Here is a 12248-nt window from a genome sequence, read left to right on the forward strand (position 1 = left end):
GAACCTAAACACAACTACAGCAAACCACAAACAGTGGCCTACTTATACTACTGCTACAGCAACTACTGCTACTACAACTACTACTTCATATAGTGTACACTTCTACTGCCACTGCTTCTACTACTATTCTTACAACCACGATGACTGCTACCACAACTGCTACTACTACTACTACCACTACTGCTATTCTTACTCCCACTACTATTCAATTCAACTACTGCCCTTCCACCTCAAACTGACACAAAAAAAACGTTTCTTGGAGTCACCGCACATTCCAAACAACAGCAGAGCAAAAAAACAAAACAGAGCAAGCACGGACGATCCAAGACAAAACACTGCAATGCCATATCATCAATACTCGTATCAGTAAAGCCGCAGCAGTGCTACTCCCAGTGGGACAGCGGGGCGTACCGGCTGGCGTCGGGGGCGGGCTTGAGGCGTCCCTGGGCGTTGGCCTCCCACACGCCGTTGGCCAGCTCGTTGCCGATGGCCGACATGACCTTGATGAGCTCCAGCGGCCACTCGTCCAGGTCCAGGGAGCGCACCCTGGACAGGTGGGTGCCCAGGTTCCGGTGGATGCCCGAACACTCGATGCAGATCAGGGCTCCGAGGTTCAGGCTCGCCCAGTCCGGGTCTGGATGGGAGGGGAGAGAGATCATCTCTGTTAAAGGATAATACCGGTGGGTTTTTTTAAGTTTCTCTGGTTTCTGCACACAGTCAGCATAGTTGGAGATATCAGCGCTTGTTTTCCTCCTTCATAAGAAGCCATTTGCTGCCGTTCGTTCTCGTCCCGTATGAAAAACAACTTCCACAGAGCGAGAGAATCCATCACACTTTACTGTCACATCTTTTTATTCAGAGCGTCTTTGTTAGCCGGGACAGCGATTCATTTCAAGCTAGGTTTGACACTGGAAAGTCTGGATTTTAAAAACGAATAAACGTTAAAAAATCGAATTACATACCTTATGCTTTTGCAAAATGATTAGGGGAAATGTAAACTAGACACAGACAGAAGTAAAACTCTAACTCTCCTTTAACTTCATGTTGTAGAGAAGTGAAAGATGTTGTTATTGAAGCAGGGAAGCAGTGCAGGCTGGGAGTTAATACTCACTCTGTGCTTCACAGTCCGCACAGCGACTGTTTCCCCGTATGCTTCTGACCGACTGCAGAGCCATGGCCTCCGTCTGGCTGGTCAGACGAGACTGGAGGAGGGGAGACACACACATTTAGTCTTTATATACACACACATACACAACCTAACACACACCAACACACAGAGGTACACACTAACAAGTATACAGTCGTGTTTCAGTTGTCCTCACCTGCTTATATGGACAGGTAAGAGAAACACACACAGAAACAGACACATACTAACTCTCTCTCTCTCTCTCTCTCACACACACACACACACACACACACAGAAACAGATACACACACATACACAGAAACACACACAAGCAAGTGGAAACATACAAACTCATACGCAGAAACATACACACACACCCTAACTTGCATGTAAAAGGAGAACCACATGCAGACATGCAGAATGACACACACTCACACACATACATCCCAACACACACTCATGTAGAAACCCACGCACCGGTACAGAAACACACAGAGGCAGGCAGAAACACATACACACACATGCATAAACACACACATACACACGCTCACACACAACCTAACTTGCATACAAAAGCACACATACAGCACATACACACAGAAACCGACAAACATGCACACAGAAACACACACACACCCTCTGTCTCTCCCTCACACACACACACTAACACACAAACACACGCAGAAACGCACATACAGACACACAGAAACACACATACACCCCTTCTCTCTCTCCCTCACACACACACACTAACACACAAACACACGCAGAAACGCACATACAGACACACAGAAACACACACACACCCTCTGTCTCTCTCTCTCACACACACACTAACACACAAACACACGCAGAAACGCACATACAGACACACAGAAACACACACACACCCTCTGTCTCTCCCTCTCACACACACACTAACACACAAACACACGCAGAAACGCACATACAGACACACAGAAACACACATACACCCCTTCTCTCTCTCTCCCTCACACACACACACACACACACACATGCATACAGGTGTGCACAGACTCTGAACAGATGTGTGTATAACCAACATCGCAGCACTCACTAGTGTTTCAGCCTAAACCCACGGATGTCAGGCTATGAAGGAATAACACAGCAAACAAATGGAATGGGGGATGGGGAGTGGTGTGGGTGTGTGTGTGTGTGTGTGTGTGTGTGTGGGGGGGTAATAAAAGGCTATTCCAGAGTGCAATTGGCGAGAGCCTGGGGCATAAACACAGAAGGCCCACACTCAGAGCGGAGCTGCCTTCTGCATGCGCAGGTGGAAAATGGCAACGCTAAGGCTAGATTTGAGTTACAGTAATTGCCATTTTGTAATTACGTGAGTGTGTGTGTGATGTGTGTGTGTGTGTGTGTGATGTGTGTGTGGAAGCAGGTAAGGGTGAGTGAGAATGTGTGTGCGTGCGTGAGTGAGATGATAATGTAATTTTAACATGTCAACGTAACATGTTGACTAGTACAACTGGTGTAATAAATAGCTTTTACCATATACACTGTACAGCATTATATAATATTCAGCTGCAGTCAATTAAAGTGCTTAAGATATGAGTGAGGATGCAATCGTGTGGTTGATGTGTTTGTGGTTGATGCCAATTTAGCCTCAGGAACTATATCACAAAGCTCAAGTCTTATTCCATGCATTTTCATCCTAGTCAGAGCAACTATCTCCTCCTCCAATACTGAATGTGATGCAGCATGTAAACACACAGTAATAGGATACTTATGTGTGTATATACATGTGTATGTATGTCTGCTGTATGAGCTGCTGTCCCCTGGCACTAAACATGAGGTCCAGTTTACCCCTGTACACCCCAGTATGGACTTATGCCACCATATCATTATATTACCATGACAAACTCCTGTGGATGTGTTGCCAGGCTTCACATCACGGCCCTCATGTAAAAGTCCATGATTTTTCTATCACTTTCTATAACTAAGTCAGTGTACTTACAGCTGAAAACCACCAGCTAATGCAATACATTTGTGAAATAAGTTATATAAAATACATTCTGGTATATTCCTGTGAAGTGACATATTTATAATTCCCTTATATTCCCTGAATTTCCCCAGAGAATTTTCCAAATTTCTTGACTTTCCCTGTCTAGAATGCAACCTCAAAATTCCATGATATTCTAGATACCACGCATTTTTTTTAACCCGCATGGGATACCGGATGGGTGGGGTTTAGCGGACCAGGACAATTCAGATGGAGACAGGTAAAGTTCTGGTTCTGGTTCTGGTGTGTACCTTGTTCTTGCTGCTCTCGCAGGACTGCAGGCTGGCCAGGATCTGGCTCTCGATGGCCTGCACCCAGGCGTCGCGCTCCTCGTACGAAGTGGCTTCGAAATGCCACGTCTGTCCCGTCAGAGACACGATGGTGAACTCAAAGTTCTCCTCTTGCTCTGTTGGAGGAGAGAGAGAGAGAGAGAGAGAGATTTAGTAAGAGCACACACACTCAAAAAGTTAAGTCAACACGCCTCCAGGCATTACGAAGACGTCCGACACGCTGCAATCACAAGATTTCGCGCTTTGCCACTTGCTTTATCGAACGTTTCACCTCAGCCATTTAGCTCACACTCTTATTCAGAGTGACTTAAAATTAGAGCAGGTAGGAGAGTTCAGTGTCTTGCTCAAGGACACTTCAACAGGACACTGGTGCGGAGATTGAACCTGTGACTTTTTGGTTATGGGGGGGTCACTCTAACCGCTGGGCCACACATCAGTGTGAGCAGCAATCGAATATTCTCTCCTCTCCATGTGAACAACCAGGACTAAAGATGTGCTATTAATTGAAAACCAATCAAAATGGCAACACAGACTAGTGCAATTACTGAATCCAAATGAGAGGCGGTAATTTATTTTCAGAGGGAAAGGCATTCAACATGGCCTCATAAAAGATGTTTTCTGATGCTGTGTAGAACCACTGACCTACAAATTAAGTTGCACATTGAAGAATTATATTCCAACGGACCCAAATTACTCTTTTTGCTGACAAAAAAAACAAAAACTGCGTAGAATTGTGATATTTGGCCAAAGAACTGCAATATAATTTTTTTCATCAATATCACACAACCTTACCCAGGGACACCTGTTAGTTTGGGCTAGCCCCTGGTGACCTATGTGACCTCATCCAGCCCCGCCCCCTCAGGCCAGGATATCGCCCAAATTACGGGGCCCTGCGGCCCCCCCAGGGCCCTGATCCGTCCTGCCCTCTCCTCTGCTGACATGTCAGTGGGAGAGGTCAGTCATTACAATCAGGGCCTGCTACAGGGGGACATGTGGATCTATTACCCAGAACCCCCTCAGAGGTTAATGGGCCAATCAGGAGTCAATTAGGGCTGTGTGTGTGTGTGTGTCTGTATGCGAGCAAACACTCAAGTTCCTGGACTTTTGCCATAAACCAGTTCTAAGAAGTCTGAAAATGTGCATGTGTCTGTGTGTGTGTCTGCATATTCACACATTAAAGTCTCTGAACTTTTGAAGTCATGCGGCTTCTCACAGGTCTGAAAATGTCCTTGTTTGTGTGTGTTTGTATTTGCACATATTTAAGTCGCTGCACTTTTTCAGTCAAGTCAGTTCTCAGAGGTTTGAGGTGTGTGTGTGTGTGTGTGTGTGTGTGTGTGTTTGCGCACATGTTGGGTGAGTGTTAAGGGGGGCACATTTGGAAGCCGTTACCACAGATAGGATTGAAGTGGAGGTGAAGTGGGGGCATGGCTGCGAGCCGGTATCATCACCACACCAGATCAGACAACAACCAGCTTCTGTTTACAATTAGCCCCAATGAGGAGGGAAGGGATCAGGGGGGGTGGGGGGGTGGGGTGAACCTACAGAGGTAATTACTTAATCAAAGGACGGCCTCCAGCACAGCCGATAATCCCGTGGATTCCTCTGAGCTTCATGGGTCATATTAGGCAATTTCTGCCGATGTGGACGTCAATGAATGCATGTGAGGAGGGTATGGCTGCTGAGAAATGTAGTATTTGAGATGTGGAAATGCAGACGTTTCCCTTTGCCATAAAAAAACTATACATGCACGCATACAAAACCACAAGATCCACAAAGATCCACGACACAACGGCGGCAGGCAGAGAATAGCTCATTGCGAGGGTCGGTAATCATCCGTGGCACTTTTCGGCAAGCGTTTCTGGAAGCAGCAGTTTTCTGACGTGCGCCGGGAGTGAAGCATTGAAAAGATGAGAGATTTAATCAGTCGGAGAACGGTCACGGCCGGCCCGGGAGGGAACGACCATTTGCTCTTCCTCAACTCCAGTCATTTGGCTAATTGGGACCGTCTCAGAGCACCGGAGCTGAAGTTCCCCTCTGGCTTCGCTCTGGATAATCAATGGCCTTGTCCGAGGAGAGGAAGGATGGAAGGTAAGGATGGAAGGAAAGGCCCCGAGGCCAAATGACTGGGAGAGGCTGAGAAACCCTTCCACTTCCAGAATAAAGAGATTGAAAACACCTTTGCTGACCAAAGATTCCCTTTGCTGAAGACAATGCTGGATCATTTTCATCTCTTCGATGCTTTAGGCTGCTGATGGCTTGAGTCTGATTAGTTGATGTTAATTAAAACTGTGTTTACAAGGGACGGTTAACGGATCGAGATTAAACCAGACCTTCAATTTACATTTTAGGCACTTGACTGACACGCTTATCCAGACCAACTTGCATCGAGCGAGCAGGAAAGGGGGTTCAGAGTCTTGCTCGATCTGTACCCATGTGTACTTTGACAGGACCCATGGGTGTAGATGGACATGCTGGCTCATGGCAGGATCAACTCTGTGTCCTTCAGTTACAAACAACCTCTCTAACCATGAATCCAACCTGCCACCCATGCCCAAATCTAAAAATTACAATCCGTGGAAGATTCAACAAGATTGTTGTCTAGGACAAGGCACAACCCGGTTCAAGGAGAGCGGCTTAACAAGTGCTAGAAGAAACGGTGTCTTTACTAACACAGAGTAAACCTGACGGAATAAGTTACAAAGTGCTTCAGATTAAAAAGCTTTGAAAAAGAGTCTGAGAGCCTGGGAAAAATAATCCTCTTAATTTTCTCGCTTGACCAGTGATATACAGTGGAAGCATTTTTCTATCCTGCATTAGCACTGCTGTCAACTCTTCCTTTATTGTTATACAAGCAGAACCAAATTCATACATTTTCACACAAACCCTTGTTTCTTTACAAACTAGGAATTACTATTTCAACTTCCAACGGCTCAAGAGAGAGCAAAACTTTCCAGCCTTGCTTGTGGATGGAGCAATATTGCAGCATTTTCCTTTTGATGTTGTCAGAAGGTCGTTGCGCATCAATGCCGAATCGATGCCTAAGATGTTGACCTCAAATTAACCCTCTCCAGATCAAAGCATGAATGGAGCACCTGCTGCTGTTAGTAGAAGTTTGACAGGACTCAGATTTCTCTGCCCTTATCCAGATCTTCTTTCAACCAATTACTGACTTCAGACTAAGTGATATTTACTCTATGAGTGCCGATCAAGTGTAGCTCAAAGGGTAGAGCATGGCACTAACACTCCCAGGGTCAGGGGTTCGATATTACTACCCATGTCAGAAATATGTGCACTGATTGTACTGCAAGACACTGTGGATTAAAGTATTCATCAAATGACATACATTATGCAGAAGGTGAATTAATATTTGTGTGTGTGTGTGTGTGTGTGTATTTGGAAGCTCCTGGGACCGCGCTGGGTGTCTGTTCGTTCTACACTAAGGCCCACCCATCAAGCGCTGGCTGAGCCCTGTGGGGTCAAGAGAAATGCTCCCATCATAATTAAATTCCCATGATTCTCTGTTTTCGGGGGGGAGGGGGTTGGCTGTTTGACAATTATGGAAACCAACAATCCAGAAAGGCACAGCCTCTCCGCAGCGTAAATTAAATGCCGTTTCTAGATTTAAATGCTGCCGCCCCCCCCACTCACACACACACATACACACACGCTGACCCAGCGCACTGCGTCCTCTAATGAATTCCAAAATAAAAATGAGGGGGGCATTAGGCTGTGCAATTGACTCGCCCCCCAATCACAAGTACCACTCCCACAAACCAATTTTCCTCCGCAAACCCCCGCCTGAGAGGGCTGCCGTGGGGACGGAGCCTCCACTTCACAGCAGAGGGACGGTCAGCAGCTGCCTTCACTGGCTTGGTGACAGAAAGTGGTTCTACTAAACGATTATTAGTCTTGTTGATTTGAGGGAAACAGTGATCTGCTACACTTGTGGTATTTTATATCAACATCTTGACATTTTCCAACTACAGTGGGGCATTCCAAAACAAGTGAAATATTACAATATTGACGATATAGCAATATTCTACGACTATTAACTGAAGAAACTAAAATCGTGACATAAAATTCTACATCACTGATTCTGCAGCCTTTATTTGAACAGTTTTAAAATGTTTCGACTACCAATGGTGTGCTTGATTTGTTTTATAACACATCTGAGCAGTCTCCAATGTGGTGACATCACTTCTGAGATAATAAATATTGATCTTCTCAATCCACTTCTTTGTTGACAGGAGCTTGCGAGAACAGCATGAAACCATTTTTTCTATTAATGCACTGAGCTTTTTTTTTTTTTTCGATATCTGCCTTTATGAAAAGCTTCAGCGGGGGCTTTGGATAACTCTACGGCTCTGCATGCTGTTTCTTGAAGTACCGTGTTGTCCCGGTCTCCAACAGTATCGACTCAGAAAAGGTCCTCAGTGTCTTTAAAGATGAACTCTACTGTGAGTTTGTTGATGCCAGTAGATATTATGGCCCAAATCAGGCCCTGACCAACTGTATGTCTCCTATGCACACACAGACTTAACCTGCACGGCCTCTTCTGTGTATGCGTACAGATACAAACACATGCATGGGAGTGCAAACACACACACACTCACACACACAGTCACCCCCGCCACTATTGGTAATTACTGCCACTGCTCTCGGCTACTGTGGGCGACATTCACAGAGAGAGAGGTGGCGCCGAGGCAATTTGTGAACTCTGACACTCGCAACCTTTAGCAGCAAAAACAGTACATACCAAATATACAGCATTTACAAGCAAGAGGGCGGGGGTGGGGGGGGGGGGGGCGGGTGAGGACATGCATACGAGCCTATCAGCCTGGGTCTGGGGTGTCGAGTCGGCCCAGCGGGGTGGTGTGCGTTTGTGTGTGTGTGTGAGTGTGTGTGTGGTGGCGGGAGGGGGGCGAGCAGGACTCTGACGGTGCAATGAGAGGGGAGGCGTGAGGGAGACAAAAGGGGGCCTCGGGAAACACAAATTAAAAGCCTTAAATGTCACCGCACACAGTATTGCTTTGCGATACAGGTCATTACTCCCCATATTATTCGCACCCTTTTACAACATTAATAACCTGGAAAATATTGCAGCGGATTGTTCCGAAGTCTCTCAAAAGAAATATGTAGTTCCATTTTTTGAACATGTATATAGTAACAGGAAGGAGGAAACCGTGAAGTGTCGGGGGGAGTGAGGTGGGGGAGAGAAGAAGACTGATTTGAGAATGATTTAACTTGTTTTGTTGCTCTTTTTTTGATGCTTTCATGCAGATTAAGGGAGAAATCAACACCTAAGAACCAGTGGGTCTTAAATACATAATGCATGGTAGAAAATCAAATTAGACGCCAGACAAAAGCTGGTAAAGTTTGGCTGTGGCTGGTAAGTTTGTCTTTGCTACAAGCCACCGTGGCAGCCATCAGATCTGGTCATTTTCTATTCTAAAAAGCATTTGTCTGGTAAAATAGTGAAAGTGTCTGATGGATTTAGGAAGAGGAACGGTACACCGGTCAAAGCAGAACAACATCCAACACACACTCAACGTCACGTTTAACACCATCGGTTCAGTGCATGCTTCCAGGGCACATCTCTTCCTCAGGTGGGTGTGTTTGTTTAGTCTCATCCTCATGGGCGAGGAGGGTGGGGCAGAAGGAGGGAGGGACAGACGCACTGACGGACGGACAGGTCAGGCGGGACAGACTGACATAAGGGGCAAGCATCTCTGTGGAGAGATGGGCAGACAGCTCAGAGATGGAAATGGATGTTTTTCCCCACTGCACACATGTACCAGACCAGACACTCACTGGCACAGCACCGCATGTTTCTCCATTACGATAGGTGCACAGTTTGGTTTGGTTTAGGCAGACCAGAAGCATGCTGGTAAGGCATCCAAACATATTCAGTCTGGCCAAATTTCAAAGGGTGTTGTCATTACACTGGTAGCATTCAAGCAACATACACAACTGCTCAGTATCCCAATGGAAAACCAAAGGACACGGATGCTGAACTATAGTAGGCCCAGTAAGGATACAGCATGGTGCTGATACTATAGTCATAGAAAGCCTAGTATGGGTACAATGCAGTACTAACACTGTACCATAACCATAGAAAGCCTAGTATGGGTACAATGCAGTACTAATACTGTACCATAACCATAGAAAGCCTAGTATGGGTACAATGCAGTACTAATACCGTACCATAACCATAGAAAGTCTAGTATGGGTACAATGCAGTACTAATACCGTACCATAACCATAGAAAGCCTAGTATGGGTACAATGCAGTACTAATACCGTACCATAACCATAGAAAGCCTAGTATGGGTACAATGCAGTACTAATACTATACCATAACCATAGAAAGCCTAGTATGGGTAGAACATAGTACTAGTTTGGGTACAACACAGTACTACAGGGTTCATACAGTCAATGTTAAATCAAATTCAAAAGACTTTTAATGACTTTTTCCAGCACTATTCTCCACACAAAAGCAAGAAACATTTCCGTAAACCTTACTGCATTTTAACAACCATTAGTGCTTTAAATCATAGGTTTACATGTTCATGTGCTATGTGTTGACTTGCATTCTGTCAAACACAGCAAACATTTTTATTTATTTATTCATTTATTTATTTCAAGGTCTTTTTAAGCACATCCCCACATAACAGGCTTATTTTCCAGGTATTCCAGTACTATTTTGAAAAGTTTAATTCAAGGACTTTAAGCACTTTAAGGACCTTGTGTGAACCCTGGTACTAATACTGGCCCAGTACAGCAAGGTGTATGTGCAGTTGAAAAGCTCTTAGGTGGACTGGGTGTCAGGAGGGTGGGTGGGGGTAAGGGTGGGGGGGTTTGGGGGTAAGGGTGGGGGGGTTTGGGGGGGGGTCCATCTCCCTGAGGTCTGTCCATCATGGGCCTGCCACAGGAGCTCTTTACCTTCCGAGTTGTGCAGACTGTTGCTGTACATGTTGCGCAGACTACCAACGTGACTAAGTTTCCACGCTTTACGTTTGGCTGCATCCCCCGACGGCAGGAAAAGAGAGAGAGAGGGACAGAGACAGATAAAAAAGAGATAGAACGAAGGAGGAGAAGGAACAGGGGAAGACAGAGGAGAGCAGAGGAAAGAGACGACATTAACAAGAGAAAACGGGAGAGACAAGGAAACAGAGAAGAAGGAGGGAAGAGACAGGCGTCAAAAAGCAGCAGCGTGGAGGAAGCTTCAGAGAGGGGGCGGGGCCTGATCGAGGAGTGGGAGGGGCTAATGTGAACAGCACCATGAGGGGATCAAAAGACGTTAATGAAACAAAACAAATGGGGCCAAAACTGAGCCGGCAAAAACTCTGTGAACATTCTTGAATGTTCTTCTTTCACATTCTTGTACATCACACACAAACATGTAAGTTAAACGTTTGCTCTATACTTACATGTTAGTTCTCCTGGTTAAATAGTATTTTTCAGATGAGCCTTAGTTTTACTCTGCTTGGCATACCAGATGGGTGGGGTTTACAACATAGGGCAATGTAATGAGTACCAGAAAGTTTGGACAATCATAAGAAAGTAGTCATCATTTTTGCAGTTGACCCCTTAGCTATGTCCTAATGCAGTAGACCCCACCCATCTGGTACAACAAGGAGGTAAAAACAAATGCTAAGAATTATTGAACAAATACTATTTAACCTCGGTCTGTTCTTAATGATCTTGATATAAATCCTAAGTGTGCTTGTGGATAAACTGAGGCTGAACAACGCTACAGGAGTCTAAACCTCTTCGCCAAGCAATGGCATGAAAAATACAAGCAGCACAGCAAATCGAACACCGATAACATCGATAATCTGGCATTGTAAATCAATCCAGATTAATCCACAATTACACAGGCAGACAAAAATTAAAATACGCAAAGGTAAGATGAGGATAAGGGGATTGGCATGCGGAACAGAAAACACTTAAGAGTCACATTCTCTAGTTAGAAATGCAACTTAAAATCTGTAAAAACTTCACATATATTTGAAAATGAAAATGCTGGACAGAGAATTTATTCAGCTGAGTGGACGATTGCTCCCACACCTCCCCACTCTAAACCACGGCTTCTTTCCCCAGGTGGTCAAACTGCGAGCGCTGTGACCTCTCCTCCTTTTAATGTGCTACACTGTGCGCTCCTTTAAACAGCGAACCTCTTGGTAATATTTACTCCCCCGGGGCTAGTGCGAGCATTTGCCACACGGCCAACATTTGCAGAGAACGAAACGAACGTCGGTGTGTAAGAGGAGCGGTTGGTGCTGCTCCTAACGTACGCCGCCGCATTAAATGTTAGTCGTCTTGTACCGGCATCCGCCTCCGACGGCCATTTTCCACGAGAGGCGAGCGATAAGCGAGGATTTACCTGTTTAAATGAGTTATAAATATCGGGCCGGCCGCTCTGTGAGGCTGTGCCGAGATCTAAGGTTATTTTGACCCAACTGCACAATATAAATCCAAAACAGAATCACTTTAAAAGGTCACAAGTTGGATCCCTGCAAAAGCTAATGTGACGATCAGCTGCCATGTGTCCTCTGGAAGTGTCAAGCAAGACACTGAACCCTCTATCTGCTCACTTATTGTATGTTAGCTAAATCCCTAACATGTAAATATACAGTAATTTGCCTTGGCAGCAAAATTGTATATCTAAATTAAGTGTCTTTGAAGCTTCAATGGCTTCAAATTATCTCAAATAAAATGATGTAATTGTAAGCAGTATGGTAGTAGTGTAGAAGCTAAATATGCATAAGCTTTGGTATTTTCTTTGCTATGTGCACAAATGT

General features: G+C 45.2%; 1 protein-coding gene across 5 annotated transcripts in view; it reads right to left on the bottom strand.

Annotated features, from left to right (window-relative positions):
• The window catches only part of agap1 (ArfGAP with GTPase domain, ankyrin repeat and PH domain 1), a 201082-nt gene that overhangs the window by 19830 nt on the left and 169004 nt on the right, over positions 1 to 12248 (bottom strand). For 3 of the 5 annotated variants that reach the window (XM_078291017.1, XM_078291016.1, XM_078291015.1), the window contains 3 exons: positions 3407 to 3561; positions 1112 to 1202; positions 412 to 634 (listed from right to left, as the gene is read on the bottom strand). In XM_078291017.1, the coding sequence (XP_078147143.1) occupies positions 412 to 634; positions 1112 to 1202; positions 3407 to 3561 (469 nt within the window). Of the gene's footprint in view, positions 1 to 411; positions 635 to 1111; positions 1203 to 3406; positions 3562 to 10386; positions 10465 to 12248 lie in introns of all 5 variants that reach the window. The other 2 variants (XM_078291014.1, XM_078291013.1) reach the window with 1 other exon arrangement.

The sequence above is a fragment of the Centroberyx gerrardi genome, chromosome 21, assembly GCF_048128805.1.
Source record: "Centroberyx gerrardi isolate f3 chromosome 21, fCenGer3.hap1.cur.20231027, whole genome shotgun sequence".
NCBI lineage: Eukaryota > Metazoa > Chordata > Actinopteri > Beryciformes > Berycidae > Centroberyx > Centroberyx gerrardi.